The following is a 22,284-nucleotide window of genomic DNA, read 5'->3' as shown; positions in this document are numbered from 1 at the left end:
ACCCGAGAGAACTTCCGGGTCAAGCAGCCTCTCGGGCCGGAAGAAGCTCCGCACCCGTCTGGTGAGTGAGGGCTCGTTCGGGGTCACTGCTGGGGAGCTCCTGGGCGTGCCGAGGCGTGGGTTTGAACCTATGGGACGGGGTACGACGTGAAGGATGCTGGGGTATCGCTGCCCTTTTTAAGCCTGGCCTACAAGCGTTCGGCCATCGTATGTTTACTGAGTTCCTCTTCAGGCACCACTCTGGACGCTTGTGATACCCTGGTTTACGAGCGACTATAGCCTTGCTCGCAAGTAGTTGACGTCCTAGTGGAGGAGGCCTTCCATAAGCAAGTCGGCAAACATGATTTTCTAGGATGATAGTGAATGCTTTAAAGAAAATGAAACAGGATAAAGTGACGAAACGAAGCGAAGGAGTAAACCTAATGAAGATTTGCAGAAGAGTCTAAGAGGCAGAAGGAATAGCGAGTGCAAAGCCCCTATAGTGGAAACAAACTGAGCCAGGTCAAGGAAAAGGAAAAAGGACACTGTGAGTGGAGCGAAAAGAGGAAGGTGAGACCGGAGACTTAAAGTGGCCAAATCTTGTAGGGTCTACGAACCAGCATAAGGATTTTGACTTTTTGGAAAGCAGTGGAAAAGCATTGAAGGTTTCTGTGCAGAAAAGTGACATGTTCAGATTTATGACTTTAAACCACTCCTGACCCCTCTTCAGAAAGATGTATTTCTTCAGTTGCCCTTGAGCAGGGAGAATGCATGAAACCCAAACTGACAGCCAGAACCTCACTGGGGGTGCCTTCATTATACAGATGTGAAAAACTGAGTCCCAGAGAGGTGAAAGGACCTGGCCTTTTAAGAACTCAAGTCTTCCAACTCGATTTAATGCTTTCAGAATTATCGTTTTAATGTCTGTATATAATAATTGTCACTTCCTAAAACCCTTTGGGTTGTTTGCTTTGCTTCCAATGGTGTCTTTTTAAATATAGGGCCATCATTATCACCTGGGAGCATGTTAAAAATACCTATTCCAAAAAACCCAAAAACATTAAGTATAAAGTAGGTGTTTTTCTCTGGTTTTCTATTGTAATGGAAAATGCATAGAATTGGGGGTTCAAGAGTTGAATCTCGGGAGTTCCCTTCATGGCTCAGCAGTTAATGAGCCTGACTAGGATCCGTGAGGATGTTGGTTAGATCCCTGGCTTCACTCAGTGGGTTAAGGATCCAGCATTGCCGTGAGCTGTGCTGTAGGTCACAGACGTGGCTCGGATTTCACGTGACTGTGGCTGTGGTGTAGGCTGGCAGCTATAGCTCTGATTTGAACCCTAGCCTGGGAACTTCCCTGTGCCGCTAGTGCGGCTCTAAAAAGCAAGGGGCAGGGGAGAAGAATTGAATCTCAGTAAGCCACTTTACTATGTCTTAACCTTATCTTTAAAATGCTGCTGATAATATAGCAAAAAAAAGTTCAAGCTTTTTGGTCTTAGGATTCTTTGACTCTTGTAAAATTTATTTAGAATGTCAAAGAGGTTTTGCATAGCTTCAGTCATCAGTATGCCATTTTAGATATCAAAACAACTTTCAAAAAAGTTATTAATTTATTTTAAATGATGAATGAATTACATGTTAACATAAGTAGCACTTCTATGAAGAATATTTTCCCAGCGTTCCCATCGTGGCACAGTGGTTAACGAATCTGACCAGGAACCATGAGGTCTCGGGTTTCATCCCTGGCCTTGCTCAGTGGGTTAAGGATCCAGCGCTGCCGTGAGCTGTGGAGTAGGTCGTGTAGGTTAGCGTCTACAGCTCCAATTAGACCCCTAGCCTGGGAACCTCCATGTGCTGTGGGAAGCAGCCCTAGAAAAGGCAAAAAAAGAAAAAGAATATTTTCCCCAAAAAAGTTATTGAACAGAACAGCATTGTTTTACATTTTTACAAGTTTCTTTAATATCTGGCTTATTAGAACATAGCTAGATTCTCATGTCTCCTGCATTCATTCTCTTGTGATATTCATTATGTAGCCTCCAGAAACCTGCACCATATTGTGGAATAGTGAAAAAGGCAAACAGTATTCTAGTTTTATTATGAAAATCCTTTTGAAAAAGTCTCCCAGACCCCCAGAGGTTCCTATACACACTTTAAGAGTCACTGAATTACAATATGGTTATAACAGTCAAAAGATATATAGGCTTTGTTTGTAGGTCATTAAAACTGCATTCAGGAGTTCCTATCATGGCTCAGCAGAAACAAATCTAATATCCATGAAGATGCAGGTTCAATCCCTGACCTCACTCAGTGGATTAAGGATCCAGCATTGTGGTGAGATGTGTAGGTTGCAGAGGCAGCTTGGATCTGGCGTTGCTGTGGCTGTGGTGTAAGCCAGCAGCCATAGCTCTGATCCAGTTCAACCACTAGCTTGGGAATCTCCATATACCAAAAGTATGGCCCTAAAAAGGAAAAAAAAAAAAAAAAAAAAAAAAAGCACATTAAAAACGCAGATGGCCAGACCTCACCCTTAGAGTTGCCAAATCAGTAAGTCTGAGTGGGACCAAGAAACCTGCACCTTTAACAAGCACCACAGATTAAGTGGTCAGAAAAATGAAGTTTGAGAAAATCAGTTATAGGTAAAATTCACTCTAGAGTGTTCTGTCCACTAAAATTTGGAAAGGTCTGTTTCCACGTTGTCTTATCTCTCCCTTAACAATTTCTAGAGCCTGAGACTGAGAAGTTAGTAAGAAATTTGTAGCAGGTATCTTTCTGGCTACCACATTAATGAGTATCTGAATTCAGTGTTACCTCCAACCCTCTGCCAAGGACTGAGTTTTTTAAGACTCTCATTGGTAAGCTAACAGTCTTTTGGATAGGTAGATAGCTGATAAAAGGAAACTGAAGTTTTAACAATCAATTAGTCTCAGTGTGCTAGGGGACAGGGCAAAAGAAATTCATCTGACATTAAGACGGTAGAGGCGAGAGCTTAAATGTGAAGGCTTCTTGAGTAAGGTTAAAGGCAAGTTGAATATTGTAGAGAAGGTCAGGTTTCCACCAGACGGTTGGTGGAGAGAGCAGGAAGTTTTGAGCAGAGGGAACGACCAGGACCCGAACTTTAAAGTGAAGAGTTATTTGGAGAAAATAGAGAGTAAAATAAGCTTTGAACCATGATGGGGAAGCTGGGAACATTACAGAATTTAAGCAAAGATAGGAATTGTAATCAGCTTGTAGATAAGGAAACTAAGACCATGAGAGATCATAGCTAGTTAGTTACAGAGGTATAACTAAAGACCAAATTTGACTTCTAAATCTTTTCATTCCTTTAGAAAGCAATTAGTGTGCATGCAGCCACAGCTAGACTCCATCGCCAGCTGCATCTCTTCTGCCACCTGAATCTAATTCCTGGAGAAATATGGATACCATAGAATTTGAAGTTTATCTCATGGGTAGTGGAAAATAGCCAATAGATTTTTTTTTTTTTTTTGGTCTTTTTGCCTTTTCTAGGGCCACTCTCACAGCATATGGAGATTCCCAGGCTAGGGGTCCAATCAGAGCTGTAGCCACCAGCCTACGCCAGAGCCACAGCAACACAGGATCCGAGCCACATCTGCAACGTACACCACAGCTCATGGCAACACCAGATCCCCAACCCACTGAGCAAGGCTAGGGATCGAACCCAAAACCTCAATGGGAACTCGATCATGTTTTTTGTTTTTTGTGGGGTTTTTTGTCGATTTTATTTTATTTTATTTATTTTTTGTCTTTTAGGGCCATGCCCATGTCTTATGGAAGTTCCCAGGCTAGGGGTCAAATCAGAGCTCCAGCTGCTAGCCTATACCACAGCCACAGCAGTGCAGCATCTGAGCCACATCTGTGAACTCACCACAGCTTATGGCAATGCCGGATCCTTAACCCACTGTGTGAGGCCAGGGATAGAACTCGCATCCTCATGGATACTAGTCGGTTTCGTTACCTCTGAGCCACAGTGGGAACTCCTAACCAGTAGATTCTAAAATTGCTTTGACTTCCTTGTCTTTGTGTTTAGGACCAATTCTGAGAAGAGCGATGTTTGGGACATCAAAGAGGTGTAGTTGGAGTTAAGGAGACCCATTTGGAAATTAAAAGGGTAGTGTGGTACCCAGGTAATATGAAAGGACTGTGACCTAGGGAAGAGACATTAGGACTTAATTGAAAAGCATCTAGGGAGTTCCCATCGTGGCGCAGTGGTTAACGAATCCGACTAGGAACCATGAGGTTGCGGGTTCGATCCCTGCCCTATGCTCAGTGGGTTAACGATCCAGCGTTGCCGTGAGCTGTGGTGTAGGTTGCAGACGCGGCTCAGATCCCGAGTTGCTGTGGCTCTGGCGTAGGCCGGTGGCTACAGCTCCAATTCAACCCCTAGCCTGGGAACCTCCATATGCCGCGGGAGCGGCCCAAGAAATAGCAACAACAACAACAACAACAACAACAACAAAAAAAAAAAAAAAAAAAAGAAAAGCATCTAGGAGGTAGAATAATAATAATGGCATGTATTTATAACGTACCCACATTCATTCATCTAATGCCCACAACTACCCTATGAGGTAGTTACTGTTAATAATCTTATTTAGTAGATGTGTATACTAAGGCCTTTTGAGCCATAGCTTTACATAGGGATAGGATTAGGCACTCAACTCCAGAGTCCATGCTCCTGATTATACAGCCATGATGATACTGTCACTTTGATCTTGTCAAACTGGATGAATGGTGTTATGTGGCTATCATCCAAGCTACATACAGGCAGGACAGATCGATCTGAAGGTGAGAGTGAGGAGTTCTGTTTTAGTTTTACTGAGTTTGAAATACCAGCAGGGGTGGGGTGGTTCAGACTATGGAGAGAAAAAAAAAAGTGGTCAAGGAGATCATAAATCTAAGCCTGTTGTATCAATGTCTTTGTGTAGCTTCAGCAAATGCTTATGGCAAAAAGGATGAAAGTCAGGGATATAACAAATAATCCTGGGTTTGAAGCACAGCTCCAGCAGAACACAGAAGGTGTTTCTCGGGTGTGCTGGAAAACATGTCGACGTTTGAGCTGAGGGCCCAGATGCCAGTGATGAGGTGTGTTATGGCTCCACGATACTCTTGGGAGCATGGGGCTATTTTAATTAGAAACTTTGTGGAAAGTCGCCCTCAAAATGGTGATTTCTATTGAATGTTGCTATCCTTTTTATACTATCCCTATAACAATGCTTGAGGTGTAAGCAGAACAGCTTTATGTTCTCTGAAAAGGATAGAGGAGCGCTAACAGTCTGCTCTTCATTTGCTTTTTCTCCCCTTTGCCAATTCACAATGCCACTTTGACAATTTGTGGGCTGAGTGTAGGGGAACGTCTCCATTTTTCAAGTATAATAGTGCAGAGAAGAGTGGACGATCTGTAAATACAGCTTCGAACACATTTAATTACAGAGAATGAAGCATTAATATCCTGTTATACTTGGAGCAAAAACCAATACCATCTGGACATCAGTATTTTTCCTCCCTTTGAGTTATCCCAGAACTATTTTTGCAAACAGCAGTTTCCTCAGCCAACTTAACATGGAGCCACGAGAATGGAAACCAGCCACATTACTTCCTTATTTACTTCTGTTGAGAATTGGAACAGAATGGAAATATTTCTTCTCTCAGGTTGGCAGGAACGGCAACAAGGCAATCTGTTAGGATGACAGCTGAGGCACTTTTCTTTCTCTCTTTTTCTTTTTTAATGATAAAACCAGTATTCAGAATGGTTATATTAGATAAAACCATCTACATTTCTAATTCATGATCCTAGAAAAGCTTACATTTTACTCTACCTAAAAGATGAAAAAAGAGATTAAACTTGAATATCACACTTTTCTGTTACTTATGCTGAAGAAAGGTAATAAAAAATTCTGCCAAGTAACTTCTTCCACATGCATAACATTGCTCTTTTTAACTTTTTATAGGATGGCACTGTGATTTTCCCTTTTGAACTTTTTCTTCTTAGCCTCCAATTGTTAGCTGCAGCATTGAGAATAACAGGCATGATATTATGCGAGGTCCCAAACTTAAAAGTGAATCGCATTCCTAAAATTCATGAAATCCTCCTTTTTCTTTTGCATTCAGCGCACACTTTTAGTTCTCTGCAGTATTTCTCACACCGTCTTGTATATAGTTAAGCTGTTTCTGCCTCTACCTTCCACTTTAGTTTGTAAATTTCTGAAGATTTGGGACGGTATTTCATGTGCATGATGGGTCCCTGGCTTAGCTCAGCTTTTTTATAGTCATTACTTCAGAATGAGTACAAAGGTCATGGTCAGTGTAGTTTTTGTTATAAACCAGTTCACACTAACTTAAGTGAAAGGAAATGTGGTGTGAAGAGATAAGTCAGAGGTGTTCGGACCCCAAGGGTGATTTGTTTCCTCTTTTCCGCCTCTGTCATTTTGGACATGTACCTTTGCCAGTGCTTTCTCTCACAACTGCTCATCACCCTCTTATCTGCAAGTGGGTTGTCTTTTAGTAGCTCAGACTAGAAGTCATTTGTGTTCAGGTTGCCCATGGTATAAGTGCCAGACTGAGCCTGTCTTATTGACTGGACTTAGAAGGATATTATTGGCCCTGTTGCTCTCCTGGCATGAAATCAGTGTACCAGGCTACTCCTGCCACCTCTGACCTAAGAGCAGTTTTAGGGTGTTTGTAGTGTTTTTCTAACCCCTGTCTGGTAGATTTCTCTTAACTTCTAGTAGAGGCAGATGGTTGTCTTACAGGACGAGAACCACAGATCTTGACCTCGCTGGCAGTTTATGTGCTGTGCCCCAGTGTAAGAGTAAGGGAGGAGTTGGAGGTGCACAATGAGGGTTGCCTGGTAGCTACAGCCACAGTTCAGTCACTTTTGCTGAACTTAATCTTTTTTCTCCCACATCACCATTGTTCCATGTCCATTATTTGGACATTTAGTCTTTTTTTTTTTTTTTTTTTTTTCGTTCCCATCTGTGGCATATAGAAGTTCAAGGTCAGGGGTTGAATTGGAGCTACAGCTGCTGGCCTACACCACAGCCATAGCAACGCCGGATCTAAGCCACATCTGCGACCTACACCACAGCTCTCCTTAACCCAATGAGCAAGGCCAGGGGTCAAACTCACATACTCATGGATACTAGTCAGGTTCCTAACCTCCTGAGCCACAATGGGAACTCCTACACAGTCTTTTATTTTTGTGCTTTTAATTTTTAAGAAAGGTAAATGAAGATGTTTATTTACTTAAAAAAAAAAAAAAAAAAAAGTCACATTGCAGCCAGGAAGTAGAATTCTGGCAGAAGCTAGAGTAGCATGTGTGAGTCTCTTTCTTTTCCACTCTGAAACTCTCCCCCTAGCACCACTCTTGCCCCTACTTCATCTCCTATCTTCTCTCTCACCATGCTCTCTTTCCCTTCTCCATCCCTGTCGTCATTTTTCTAACCTGATTGCCTCAGCCCCTTGTATGCCTCCTCTTCCTCAAATGGCCCTAACCCATAGTGTCTCAATCCAGATTTCAAGAACGAGATTCTTCTTAGTCAGCCAATGGGTTAACTTCCTCCTGGGCCCAAGAAGGCAGGGTTCAAAAAAGGAACCACGATGCCAGGTAGATCACAACAAAGATTTTCTACCGCAAACTCAGGACGCATAAAAACAATGTAATATCGTGGATGGGCACCAAGGTCAGTTTATCATGGCTGTTTGACCATATAACAAAATATTTATTTGCAATGAGAAAAAGAGAAGTGTGAAATCTAAAAATTAAAGACTGAAATTGCATAATGGTGTTTCCCCTTTTTTGGAAATTCCCTTCCAATATTTTTAAATGGTTCCATGGTATTCCAAGTAAAAGTGTTTTATTTATCTTAAATAAGTAAACTGTTTTATCTTAAATTTTAAAATTTCACCTTTTGCTGTGAAGTATAGATTTTAGGACCTGAAAGGACCATCAACAATAATAATAACTAGAGCTTATTTAGTAATTACTCTTGCTAGACTCTCTTTTATATACGCTGTCTCATTCACACCTTTCAGTAGTCCTCTGAGAATAGATACTATTATTTTCCCTGTTTCAAAGATGAGGGGACTGAGGCTTAGAAAGATTGCCGTTAACAAAAGTTGCTGGTTAGAGTCAGAGCCAGGATTTGAGCCTAGGGAACCTAGTTCCAGAATCTGTACTCTGATTTTCTCTGCTTCCCTGCCTTTCTCAGAGGCCTGCAATTACAATGTTCTAGCTTAATCCAGAATGGAATGTGAGTGATAGTTCTCTAGTATTGCAAGTGTTCAGACAGTCTGGAACACCATGAGTCAGGGCTGTTGTAGAAGGAATGAGGAAGTATGTTAGTCTCTTGGATGCTAGTCCATGGCCTCTCTGCCTCAGAATCACCCAGGGAGCTAATTTAAAAATTAAAAACAGGAGTTCCCGTCGTGGCGCAGCGGTTAACAAATCCGACTAGGAACCATGAGATTGCGGGTTTGGTCCCTGCCCTTGCTCAATGGGTTAACGATCCGGCGTTGCCGTGAGCTGTGGTGTAGGTTGCAGACGCGGCTCGGATCCCGAGTTGCTGTGGCTCTGGCTCTGGCGTAGGCCGGTGGCTACAGCTCCGATTAGACCCCTAGCCTGGGAACCTCCACATGCTGCGGGAGTGGCCCAAGAAATAGCAAAAAGACAAAAAAAAAATTAAAAACAAGTTCTCTAGATGATGGTGTTATTCATCCTGGTCTGGAAACCCTGGACTTGGTAACCCTTTATTCCCAAGGTTATCTTCTAGGACAAGATGGTAAATGAAGACTTTGGGGGTTAGTGGTTGGTTCACAGAATGCATTTAGGCGTGCCTTTACGATCTTTCGAGATGACAAGTATTGTCTCTTTTTTCTCAGAGAATGTAAGTGCCAATAAATGCTTGCGGGTGTATAATAATTCTGTCCCTGTTGTTTAACATTCTTCAAGTTGCAAAGATCCATCACGTGCTTTGTCAGGTTTATTCTCCATCAGGAAGTGTTTATTGAACATGCGTTAGTTATGAACTATAGCAATAAAAAATACAGTCCCTGTGCTTAAGGGGCATGTAGGTGAGGTGGGGTAGACTGCCTGGTAGTACAGAGCAGCATATACCAGCTCCAGGTGAGTAGTGTAATGGCTAGGGCTACAGGAGTCAAGGAAGAGCCATCCTGCCTCCAGGTGTTCTCTAAATCCATGTCGGAGGGAGAGCCAGGCCTTGAGAGGAGGCTCGGGAAAGCTGCACAGAGAAGGGATCCCCGTAACAACACTGCCAGGGCACTGTTGCCCTCTCACACAGAGCCTGTTCATTGCCCTGAAGATCCTGCATCCCACAGCAGGGAGAGTGAGTCCATCTCTCCTCTTTCTAGCGTCCTCTGCCTTAGCTGCCTTGTTCCTGTTGGGGGCATCACCACCGCACAGGTGATCTCCCTCACCTTGTGCCTCTCAGTTCTTTGACCCCTTCACCTTGGACAAATATTTCCTTCGCTCGCTTCAGCCTCCCACTTCAATTCCAAAAGTCCACCTCCAGTTTTGCTGTTGGTCCAAACTACACCCCTTCTGAATCAGGAGTCAGACCCAGCACTCCCTGGCCACCACCTCTCATTACCACAACTTAGAGCTCTTTTTCCTGAACATCTAAGAAGTGACCCCTCTGCTTTTTCCCTGCTTCCTGCCCTTTACCTAGATCTGTCTCCCACCCTCCATTCCTGGTGTCCCTCAGGTCCTTTCACACACCTTATCTTCCTGGGGAGGCTTTCTGTGACCTGGTTAACTGTCCATGTTGGGTGCTCCTGTAGCATCCTGTACTTCTCTTGGATAGCACTTAGTGTATTTCGTGTGTATTTAGTTAGTGTCTGTGCCCTCTGCCAGACTGAGCTCCATGAAGGCAGAGACGGTGTCTGTAGTACAGTAGGTTGGCACACAGTAGATACTCTTGAATAGATGAAAATGTACACCTTTAGTCTACAACAGTGGTTCTAGTGGCATTCCCATCGTGGCTCAGTGGAAACGAATCTGACTAGTATCCATGAGGACGTGGGTTCGATCCCTGTCCTCTCTCAGTGGGTTGAGGATCCAGCATTGCAGTGAGCTGTGGTATAGGTCTCCGACATGGCTCGGATCTAACATTGCTGTGGCTATGGCATAGGCTAGCTGCTACAGCTCTCATTCGACCCCTAGCCTGGGAACCTCCATATGCCACAGGTACAGCCCTAAAAAGACAAAAAACAAACCCAAATTAATAAAAAGTAAAAAATAATAATAATACTACTAAAATAGTGGTTCTAAATTCAGTATGGGAAGGGGTGGAAGGAATGGGCTGGATAAGAAATGAGGAGAATAAAGTGGAATGGTGAGGGGTTTGTTTTGTTTTGTTTCCTTTGCAAAGAGAGCAGGCCTAGGGCTAAGAGCCTTCAGCAGATGGCAGTATTCTGTAAGTTAATACCCTGTTTTCATTATGCTTATGTGTATAGTTACTTTTATCCACAGATGTGATACAGACTTTCCTTTTAAAATTATGTAAGTAAAATAATGAGTTGTTTAAAGAAAAGCGTCAAAAAAAAGTACTTTGGTTCAGGATATCACAAAAAAAAATCATGAAAGTAGAAAAAAATGAATGAAATTTGGGAAATGCTGCCTTTGATGAAGGCACAGGGCCTCCTTATCAAAGTCCTGGAGAAAACCCGGAACACTTTTTCAGCACACTCATTTCCTGTCACCATTGAGACCCACTAGGCTAGATTAAAGGACAAAAGTCACATTTGCCAGTTGTAGTGAAAAAGAATTTGGGAGCTTACACATATCAAGCCCTAGCACAGTGCCTGGCTTATTTCAGTTTTTTAATAAATGTTCTTTCCTTTGTTTCCACCCTCTACTCCCTCCTAACAGAGCCCAGGATTCTCCTGCTAACTTACAGTATAATCTTAAAAAGCAGGTCATGTGAAGTGAAGAGGTAAGATCAGATCACTTCTGAAATCCTCTCCAATGCCCAAGTGCTTTGTTTCCTTTAGTGTCATTTTAGTGGCCTTTTAGGGAGAAATGGACATAAGCATGTGTGTTACGTCTATCATGTATAGCAAAGTATGGAGTTCTTTGTCTTACTCTAAATAGTCCATCCTTAAATTTGAAAAAGAAAATGAATTGTCTTCATTCAACTCTCCTTTCAAGGGCTGATGAAAATTAAGTGACATTTACAACTTATTGTAATTTAGACTTTAAGCAGTTTAATAGCAAAATACAATGCTCCATTGCTTTTTATGTTATACGAGCAGGCAGGCTTCATGTGAATAAATGTCATTTCCAAAACTAACTGTTCTGGGTCCTCCTAAGAAATAAAGCTACATGTTTCATCCCATATTTTATAGAAATAGAAGATGAAGTTTTTCTTTAAGACTCAGTATTTTGAAAGAGAAATCAAATTGCTAGGAAGATGATCACAATCACATAGATTCCTAGCCTAGGATATCATTTTGCTTTTTATTCATGGTATTTTACTCTTAAATTTGTCTGGCAGTCTTTCCCTGTAAGTTTATTTGCATTTCTACCAACTGGACGTTTAAGATGTCACTTCCTGCCATAGCTAATTTTGTAGACTTTGCTTGCTTGCTTTCTTTCTTTCTTTTTTTTTTTTTTTTTTTTTTTTTTTTGGCCACACCCACAGCATATGGAAATTCTTGGGCCAGGGATAGAATTGGAACCATAGCTTTGACCTGCACCACAGCCTCAGCAACACCAGATGCTTAACCCACTGCATCAGGCCAGGGGTCAAACCCACATCTCCACGGCGACCCAAGCCACTGCATTTGGATCCTTAACCCACTGCACCACAGTGGGAACTCCAGAAATTCGGTATTCTTACAAACGTAAATATGCTGTATTTTGTTTATTGACAGTGAAGGAAAACTATTAAAATTATTTTGCCTAACATTCTTGCCCAAGAGGGAGGTTCTCTGGCCTTGGAAGTCAATAACTATTTATGTATATGTAGTAGTACAATTTTCTTTTTAATATTAAAAAAAACTGCTTCAAGTGGCCCTGCATTATTTATATCTAGTATGTCTGTATACTTGAATTTTGAGCTCCATGGTTATGATTATGATGTACCAGTTGATTTACATTATTGATATAACAGCAGATGGTAATGGTGCAAGTTGGAATAAAAGATCATTAAGCTAAATATTTTAGTCTTCATTGGCTCCCTGTTGCATGGAATTTGTCAGAGTGAAATAGAATCACAACATTTCAGAACTAGAAGAGCCCTTAGAGATTGTCTCATCCAGTCCCTCATTTGACAGATGGAGAAAACAAGCCCAGCTACTTGCCAAGATCCTACAGCTAGTTGGTAGCAAAGCTAGTACCAGAATCTAGATCTGCCATTTCCCAATTCAGGGCTCTTCCTACCAGCTCCATAGAGATTTTTAGATGATGTTCTCTATTTCACTCCCTAGTGTTTTGTTTTATTTTTGGCCATACCCACAGCATGTGGAGGTTCCCAACCCAGGGACTGGACTCACATAGCAGTTGCACCCTGCGCCACAGCTATGGCAGCATCAGATCCTTAGCCCACTACTCCTCACTCCCTAATGTTCCTGCCAGTTATTTTCACTTTTCACTAGCTTCACACTATTTCTTTCCAGAACATAAAGCCTCACCCCATTATGAGCCTGTTGGTTAAACTTTTTATCCTGCTTTCTTTTAGGTTGGTCACCGTTGATATCTTTTAATCTTGAAGACTTCAAAATATACCTGGATCTATCATTTTTGGGGGGAAACTGCAGTACCAAGCAATCAAGGACCCACTGTGCTCCAGTTATAATATAGAAGCTTTTGAATTCTCCAAATTTAAATAAGATTTTCTCCCATTTTCCCATGAAGCCACATTGTTGTTTATTCACTTTAGTGGTAACTGTTACTGTACCAGCTGCTTTTGCATTGGAAGATGTAGGCTTCAACCAAATGACCCCACTGGGAGTAAATCATAGTTCTTTCAATGCATCATTTCTCCCAAGTTTTGAATTTTCAACAGATTCCCACTCAGGTGATGATGTCATCATAGCCAGAGAAGGAAGTAGTGTTTCCATTGAGTGTCTTCTCACAGTCGACCACTATGAAGATGTCTATTGGTACAACTCAAAAGGACAGCAGCTGGATGACAGAGACAGAGGTAACTATTCCAGAGTATAATTAATCAAGGTTACTCATTTCTTATTACGTCTCTCTTTTGGTTTTGTGGCACTTTTTAACAAGAAATCTCTAAGATGAGGTACTATGGTACATACTTAAAACTTGTGAAAGGCCTGGATTATTATACCTACCAGAGAAAGCAAAATAATGGTAATTACTTAATCAGAAGAAGAAAAAAAATAAAGAATGGTTAGAAATTTAAAACGTGTTCACAGAATGATGGTGAGCTATTTTTTTCTCCTCCTGGTGAGCAAATTTCCTTCTTCATTGAAGGTAGACTCCATCAGGGCTGCTGCATACAGCCATGCAGACTATGTACTGCACAACTCCAGATGCTCCACCCACCTAAAGTGTAATGTGTGTAGGAGGGGTAGTGGCCCTGTGTGAATACAGCAAGAAGGATTTGGGCTAGACTTAAGTAAACTTGTCATAGATTAATTTTTTTTTTTTTTCGGTCTTTTTAGAGCCACACCTGCAGCATATGGAGGTTCCCAGGCTGGGGGTCAAATCAGAGCTATAGCCACCGGCCTACGCCACAGCCACAGCAATGTGGGATCTGAGCTGCCTCTGTGACCTACACCACAGCTCCCAACATGAGATCCTTAACCCACTGAGCGAGGCCAGGGATCGAACCTGCATCCTCATGGATCATTTCAGATTCGTTTCCGCTGAGCCACGACAGGAACTCCTAAAATTTTTTTTCATCAGAAGTGAGTTACTAAAAATGTTGGAAGAAATCCAGGATGGTTTTTAAAATGGTTATAAAGATCTGTGTATAAAACTTAAGTCCCTCTGAGAATCAGAAGGACACTGGGGAGGAACTTATAAGCCTTTCCAGTTCATTTCTTTCTTCTATACCTTAGTTCAAACAGGAGGGTTTCTCTTGCATTTCTTTGTTTCTCAGGGGTTTTTTTTCTTTTTTTTTTTTTTTTTTTTTTTTTGGATTTGGATCTTTTAAGAAGAGTTGATAAGGATATTTTTATTTTTTTAATTTTTTTTCTGCTGTACAGCATGGGGACCAAGTTACACTTACATGTATACATTTTTTTCCACTCTTTGTTCTGTTGCAATATGAGTATCTAGACATAGTTCTCAATGCTACTCAGCATGATCTCATTGTAAATCCATTCCAAGTTGCATCTGATAACCCCAAGCTCCTGATCCCTCCCACTCCCTCCCTCTCCCACCAGACAGCCACAAGTCTATTCTCCAAGTCCATGATTTTCTTTTCTGTGGAAATGTTCAGGTTTTGTTTTTGTTTTTGTTTTTTGCTTTTTAGGGCTGCACCCGCAGCATATAGAGGTTCCCAGGATAGGGGTCTAATCGGAGCTACAGCTGCCAGTCTATACCACAGCCACAGCAACACCAGATCCAAGCTGCGTCTGCGACCTACACCACAGCTCACGGCAATTCCAGATCCTTAACCCACTGAGCGAGGCCAGGGATGAAACCCGAGACCTCATGGTTCCTGGTCAGATTCATTTCCACCACGCCACAGCGGGAACTCCTGTCTCTCAGTATTAAAAACCATACAAACATGATAATGTGACCAAGGTCTACTTTAAGAGTGTTCTGTTAGGAAGATTTTTTTGAAAGGTATTAAAATACCTTAAAAAGATATCTCCAGGAGTTCCCTTTGTAGCTCAGCGGTAAGGAACCCAACTAGCATCCATGAGGATGTGGGTTTGATCCCTCGCCTTGTTCAGTGGGTTAAGGATCCAGTGTTGTTGTGAGCTGTGGTATAGACCAGCAACTATTGCTCTGATTTGACCCCTAGCCTGGGAACTTCCATGTGCTAAGGGTGCCGCCCTAAAAAGACCAAAAAAAAAAAAAAAGGAAAAGAAAGAAAGAGAAGACATCTCCATGAAAAATTAATGGGATAAAGATTAGATTCTGGGATCCTCACAGACTACTTTTTTGGAAAAGGCCTCTTATATTTTTTGGTAGAAAAATAGCCTAATCTCTTGGAATTTAAGGGTATTTGACTATTCATACTAGAATAGAAAACAGAAAAGCAAACAGGTGGTCTCTCGCTCTAAAGTGTATTTTGAACATTTTAACCTTTTACAAACTAAGTGGCCACTGAGGGATTGAAGAGTTTGAATTTGAATGTTAGAAAGAACAGAGCTTCTTTAGAATATAGCCTATTAAGTCAGAATCTCCAGAGTGGTGTCCAAATGTGAATTTTGCATATGATTTAGGGTTCCCTGTTTGGATCCATTGAACTAGATTCCAGCCTCCTTTGGCTCTAGGGTCCTGACCAAACACATGTAAGATGTGAATTAATCAGTGTGGTTATTACAGATCGACTGTACAAACAAAGCTTAGATTAGAATGAGACCAGCCAAGTGGAATGGACATTTTATTTTTCTATTTTGCCTTTACTTTGAAAACCATTAACATCTATCACTGATGCTTTCAGCAGCAGCCCTGGACAACTGTATTAAATTTTATGGCTCTCAAGTCAGAAGAGTTTAAAGAGCATGTCAGTCTAGTATAAGGTTCATAAATCTTGAGCTGTTATCAGCAAGTGAACTAGAGAATTTAGATTGTGGTTATAGTATAATGGTTGACTAATGGAGTCTACGTAGTTCATCATACCATGCTTTCACAGGGTATCCTTTTCATAGCTCTTAAGTTTATAGATCAGAAGCTTGTAAAATAATGACTATATTCATAGCCACATGTTTTCCTCCTCTTTTTACATTAGTGAAGTGATGGCTCTTAAATATAACTGTAGAATTTAGATAAATTTTGATGATAATTAAAATGGGCATGATCCACAATACTTACTAATTGCTGTGTCACTAAAATAGTCCGGAATCCTAGAATCTCAAGGATGAAAGGGATCTGGAAGATTAGACTGTGAAGTGATGCTTAACAGCAGTCACCCAGCCTCCTTTGGGATACGACCTTTAGTCCTTGGGATTCACCTTCACCTGAGATTATTCCATCTAGGGAGTTACCTGGTGGCCCAGTGGTTGAATATCTAACATGGTTACTGCTGTGGCATGGAGTCAATCCCTGGCCCAGAAATTTCCCCATGCCATGAGTGCGGCCAAAATATGTATATATTTGGCTCATCTGTCTCATCTTTGAATGATCTTCATAGTTAAAACACAGAGTACACTCAGAACTTTTAAAAGGTGAGGATTGGACTAGCAGAACCAGGTTATTAAACGATATTGAATCAAGGTGGGGCTTGTGTTGAACCAATCAGTGTGCTTTGCTTTTCATACTCATAAACTTTTGTATACATGTTCTGCCAACAAAGATACCTTCATATATGAAAGAGAGGCAACATGTTTTAGGTTTAAAACAGAAGCCTACACATCTTAAGGGCAACTTTATTCTCTCTGCCAAGCTGTTCATTTACCCTGACTTGTGAAACATATCTTTGGCTCATGCTTCAGTTACTCTTGCCAGAAAATCAAGATATCATCAACCAACTTTTCTAACAAAACAAATTAACATGTGCAAGGCATGCCAGTTTAGCCACTTAAACAAATGCCTTAAATTGGTAGCGTTTTTTTTTTAAGTAAGGTTTTGTTTCTTCTTTAATAAGTTCTGTATTGAAAGTAAACAGTTTAAAAGAAAATAAAAATTACTCATAACCCATTACCCCAGAAATAACCATTGTTTTATTATTTATGAGGCATACCCTTCTAATTAATGAGACTGTATAGATAAAGATTGTGGTGTAGACACACATGTACATAAGCATCTTTTTTTAAGATTAGTCTTTTAGGGGCATTCCCATTGTGGCTCAGTGGTAACAAACCTGACTAGGAACCCTGAGGATGCAGGTTTGATCCCTGGCCTCTCTCAGTGGGTTAGGCTCTGGCATTGCCATGAGCTGTGGCATAGATTACAGACGAAGCTCGGATCCCACATCGTTGTGACCGTGGTGTAGGCTGGCAGCTGCAGCTCCAATTCAACCCCTAGCCTGGGAAGTTCCATATACTACATGTACGGCCCTAAAAAGAAAAAAAAAATTAGTCATTTAACATTGTCAACACACCCGTCTCCCTGAAAGATTTCTCAACATCTAGCAATAAAAAGGCAGCTATGATAATCATTTGTGTCAGGAAGGAAGATCTTGATTCTGACTCTGGACATAAAAGTCTCCCCTGTCTTAACATGATTTAAGCAAATAGCAAAATCTAATAGATGAGTTGATTTAAAGTAGTCTCATGAAAAGGTAGACTAGTGATAAAGGCAGTGGGCATATTTAGTGATAGTATTCTTTATGCTGTAATTTTTTATTTCTGTTGGGTCATCAGGTGGAAAATGGTTGGTTTCTGATAACTTCCTGAATATCACCAAGGTAGCCTTTGCGGACCGTGGGCTCTATACATGTTTTATCACCTCTCCAATCCGTGCCTCCTACTCGGTCACCCTGCGCGTCATCTTCACCTCAGGAGACATGAGCGTGTACTACATGATCGTTTGCCTGATTGCCTTCACAATCACTCTCATCCTGAATGTCACTCGGCTGTGCATGATGAGCAGCCACCTTCGCAAAACCGAGAAAGCCATCAATGAATTCTTCCGAACTGAAGGGGCAGAGAAGCTTCAGAAGGCCTTTGAGATCGCGAAACGCATCCCCATCATCACCTCGGCTAAGACCCTGGAGCTGGCCAAAGTCACTCAGTTTAAAACCATGGAGTTCGCCCGTTATATCGAGGAACTGGCGAGAAGTGTCCCTCTGCCACCCCTTATTCTGAACTGTCGGGCCTTCGTAGAGGAGATGTTTGAGGCTGTGCGAGTGGATGACCCTGATGACATGGGAGAAAGGATTAAAGAGAGACCCGCCTTGAACGCTCAAGATGGCATCTACGTCATTAACACAGAGATGGGCCGGAGTAGTTCACCAGGAGGCGATTCGGATGATGGTTCTCTGAGTGAACAAGGCCAGGAGATAGCAGTTCAGGTTTCTGTCCACCCTCAGTCAGAGACCAAGAGTATCGACACAGATTCTCAAGATAGCAGTCATTTCAGCCCGCCTGATGATACAGGATCTGCCGGATCGAACTCCAGCTACAAGGATGGGGCATACGAAAACTGCCAGCTGTGAGCTATCCCAATACCTACAAAATCAGCTCTCAGAAAAGGAACCTGTTTCATGCAGGAAATAACATTTTTACCAAAAGATAAGTGGGGGGTTTTTTCCCCTTGTTAGTATTAAGCATGCTAGAAAATGAATTATTACCAAAATCTTTCTAAAGATCCAGCGTTTTTCCTATCTGATCTTTCTCAGTCATTTTCCCCAGCTTGATTAAATGATACACACTGAGATTTAAAGGAGCCTGAGAGATCAGTGTAATGGGGAAAATACCACATCAAGAGTTCATGGCTTCTCTTCTACTCATGGTTTTTCCATTGTTTAGGGCTGACACTTATTTGAGGCCTAAGTTTCCCCACCAATAAGCTGAGGGATTTGCCCTAGATGATATCTAAAGTCATTTCTAAGCCCTATAACTTCTTACCTGCTATCTTTAAACCACAAAGATCTTCAGCCCCATTCTAAATCAACCCTTCCCTAGACTTTCAGTCCCTTTTTATGGGAAGGACCAAGCTGAGACTTTATTCTGTGATTTGGATTCCCACACCAAAGTTGTGTGCAGGGGTGTGGGTGTTTTTCAGTTGTCCTGCTCATGGAACATACAATTGTATGTGCTAGTTTGCATCTTCCCAGTGTAGCCCATGTCTGTGTTATGCAGATATCAGGGAGCTAACTGCTCATTAGTAAGCTGTTTTCCGTGAGTAAATTGGTCCTTTTGGGGGTCTCTCATGTCTTTTTAACTTACTGAGGCATCATTTAGCTCATTGAGCTGGCAGTGATTTCCCAACTGATCCCGCAAGTGAACAGTTTATTCCTAAAGAGTAGTGTCTTCAGTGTTTTTAGAATAAGAAATAATGTCAAATCATCTGTCTGATAAATTACAGATTTTGACATTTCTGTTAATAGAGTTTCTCAGGCTCTTCCTTTTTAAAAGTACTGGACTTTACAAGAAGGTTCTGTGTTTGGGATTCCCTTCCAGGGCAAAACCCACAGCTGAATTCCTCTTGAGACCTCCATCAACACTCTTGCCCTCTGTGGTCTTACATACGGTGCTAAAGGATGCATGACTCCTTATCTTGTTTGTCTCGTTTATATTTTATTCCTGTTGAGGTTTTTATTTTTGTGTACTTCAGAGGTAGAATTCTGAGCTAGAGCTGCTTTTGTGGCCTTTCAGAGACGCTCTAACCTGAAATAAGACTAGATACTGGCGTGTGGTATGTGTTACTATATTAAATGTATAGATATATAGACACACATACAAATGATCTAGATGTGAAGAAGGAGAAAAATTATGAACGATGCCACCTGATTCCACTGTGTATAATAAACACTTAAGACAGTATTTCTTGCCTGGCTGAGAGCTGATATAATGGAATTGTAAATACTCTTCAGAATAATTTCTTTAGCTACAGCAAGCTTGGCATCATATAATTTTAAGAACTTGGCAGTGGAGCTCCATGTGCTTCACGTTTCTTCATTTGGCTTCTGATCACTGAAGCATTACTTGAACTAGAGGTTCCTGAGGGAACTGTTCAGAGGAGGTTTTATCAGGATTTTAATTTAAGGTTTCAAATGGAGGAAGGCAGGAAATTCAAAGTGTGACCGGATAGAACTCCTGCCTCCCTTTGTCAAGGCTTATCAGAAGTGATACATCTGCTCTGGATTGCATGAATGAATCAATGTGCAGTTTTATCAGATGGCATTACAGATAAAGATGATAATGCTGCCTTTTCTGTCTCTCAGGCTGTTTCCATGGAAACCTCCAGAGCCAAACAAAAGCTACCAATCATTTAGCCAAAGCTTGTCTTGGCTCATAGACCTATATCTCTTTAAAGAAAACTGTTTTCATACATTTAGCTATGAGAGCAAGGGCTGTTGAACATGCCCTAGATTATAAAACACTTTTTTCCTTCCCAGGAATGTTTCTTTCTTTCCTTCCCAGAATGTTTCTCTTGAAAATTTTAAAATTTTCAAAATCGTTTGTCTGACGTCTGTCCCCTGAATATCCCTCAGAGCTTTAGATAGCACCTCCAGACCTATCCCAGTATAGCAGGTTTGGGATTTTTTTTTTTTAATGCACTCCAGTATATCCTGAATAAATTATTTTAGAAACATAATTGTGACTTAAGTTGGTGGCCACAGTAACAGGATTACTTTGAATTTTGCAAGTTATGGTACCCTTGATAAGGAATTAAAATAGGTCAAAATTTAAGTGGAGTTGGTATTACTTTCTAAAGCCCATTTCTCACAGGAAGAAAACCACATTTATTAACATTTTCTGTAGCTAATCAAATACTCTTCATATATAATTAATAGTCATGTTATCTTTTTGTAGAATCCTTAACCTTTTGAACTTAAACTACAGTCTAACAGTCTTTTGACAGTAATGGTGTAATTATCCTTTTGTCTCACTGGAGTTTTTAGTTAGTGAAAATGCCTTTACTCAACAAAATGTATTTGAAATAGTTCTGTCACCTTATTTATAAATTTTGTCTTGTATTGTGATTTAATGAACCTTATTGTCCTTATGAAATGAAATGGTGGCTTTGTGAAATAAATTTACCAAAAATAGACATGTAAACATTTTTAAAGATTCCTTACCAGCTGAAACCAGACAGGTCGGCATTTTCTGAGCTGAATGCCACTTGTTTATAGGCAATTTGAGAAGCCTATCCTCAAAGATGCATCTGTTGTGATTCTTGAGACTGGCCCAGTGAGCAGTTATCTTTCCTACCAAGAATTTCCTACCAATTCTTGAGTCTGACCCAATGAGCAGTTATCTTTCCTACCAACTACCTTGATATAAGTATCTTGAGAGTTGCTGACCTCAATGGTTGTGAGAAAGCTCCTGGCATCTTCACCTCACTTCACACCTATTTTTAAAGTCAAAATACACAGCTTTCCCCTTTGTCCTCCAACCTCAGTGAACCCCTTGGCACAGTCCTCTCCACGCCCTGCATGCAGTTCCACCCTAGATCTGACGTTGTATTCCGTGTCCCAGAGCAGCATGGGAGCATGGCATGCTTGTTTTCCAGGGCCCAGTCAGTCATAGGTGCTAGCCTTGTCTCCACACACCAGCCATTCTAACACAAGTATATCACATTTCCTGAATCACCATTAAGAGAGCAATCTTTTCTCATCTAGACCAGAAATGTTAAAAGTACTAATAAGCTCCTAGGATCTCAACACATTTCATACAAGTAAATGAGTATTATTTGATATGGTTCAGATGATGGTTTAAATGGTTACCATTTTAATTGTAATTTTGTTCTTTTTTTAAAGTTGTACTTGAATGTAATGTAGTAAATATTCAATGGAGTATATTTCATTTGTCCGAAGTCTTCTATAGAGATACACTCATTTTTATGTGTGATGGAATTTGACGTTAATGATTTTAAACAGGAGTAAATTTGAATTCAATGTGGATTCTCCTGTGGCTGCCCATGTGAATTTTGCTTATATTTAGTAAACATCTATGTGGTTTTGGTGCTATGAGCCGTACTGAGGTGGCTGACCTGCCCCGTTACCATGAGGATGCAGTTAGCAAGACCATCCTCACTAGGCCCAAATACAGCTGAAGTAAAGTGCTCCTGGCAAAGGCAAGAGCTCGAGCAAAGGCCTAGCGATGAGAGGATTTAGCTCATGTTTTAGAGAACCTGTGATGAGTATATAAAGTTTGTGATGAGGTTTGGCACTGGGAGGGGTAGCTCTGGTAGGAAAAAATGTCTGCAGCGCCATGGAAGTGAAAGCAGGCATGGAAAGGCACAGGATCTCAGGAGACAGGCAAGAAGAACAGGCAGAGGTCAACTTGTTGCTGAAATGCCACAGACTCCTTACAATGAACACCTGGCCCCTGTCTCCCTATGATGGAAGATCACTGGGCTTGGAGGCCTGATTCTGCCACTAGCCATGTAACAGTGGGACTCTCTGGAACTGCAGTAAAGTGGAGTTGATACTCCTACCTCACAAAACTAACCTGAGGATTAACTATAGCAACATGTAAGTAAGCACTGTGCAAGCTGTAACATGCAATATAGCCTGGGGCTGG

General features: G+C 41.3%; 1 protein-coding gene across 3 annotated transcripts; it reads left to right on the top strand.

Annotated features, from left to right (window-relative positions):
- The first annotated feature begins 8 nt into the window (after positions 1–8).
- MFAP3 (microfibril associated protein 3) lies at positions 9–21,559 on the top strand. Of its 3 annotated transcripts, XM_085001922.1 has the most exons (4): positions 9–61; positions 10,877–10,940; positions 12,687–13,151; positions 17,455–21,559. In XM_085001922.1, the coding sequence occupies exons 3-4, from the start codon at positions 12,857–12,859 to the stop codon at positions 18,246–18,248; spliced, it is 1,089 nt and encodes a 362-aa protein (XP_084858048.1). In that variant the 5' UTR covers positions 9–61; positions 10,877–10,940; positions 12,687–12,856; the 3' UTR covers positions 18,249–21,559. The 3 variants fall into 3 exon arrangements, with proteins under 3 accessions (XP_084858048.1, XP_003134174.1, XP_013840359.1); XM_003134126.5 differs by lacking the exon at positions 10,877–10,940; XM_013984905.3 differs by lacking the exon at positions 10,877–10,940 and having other exon boundaries at positions 9–549.
- Positions 21,560–22,284: the final 725 nt, after the last annotated feature.

The sequence above is a fragment of the Sus scrofa genome, chromosome 16, assembly GCF_054392235.1.
Source record: "Sus scrofa isolate SSC_HxYL_T2T_F1_AM1 chromosome 16, Sscrofa_HxYL_maternal_Yorkshire_Landrace_v2.0, whole genome shotgun sequence".
Lineage (NCBI taxonomy): Eukaryota > Metazoa > Chordata > Mammalia > Artiodactyla > Suidae > Sus > Sus scrofa.
The sequence above is the reverse complement of the archived record's forward strand: the minus strand, read 5'-3'. Positions and strand labels throughout refer to the sequence as shown.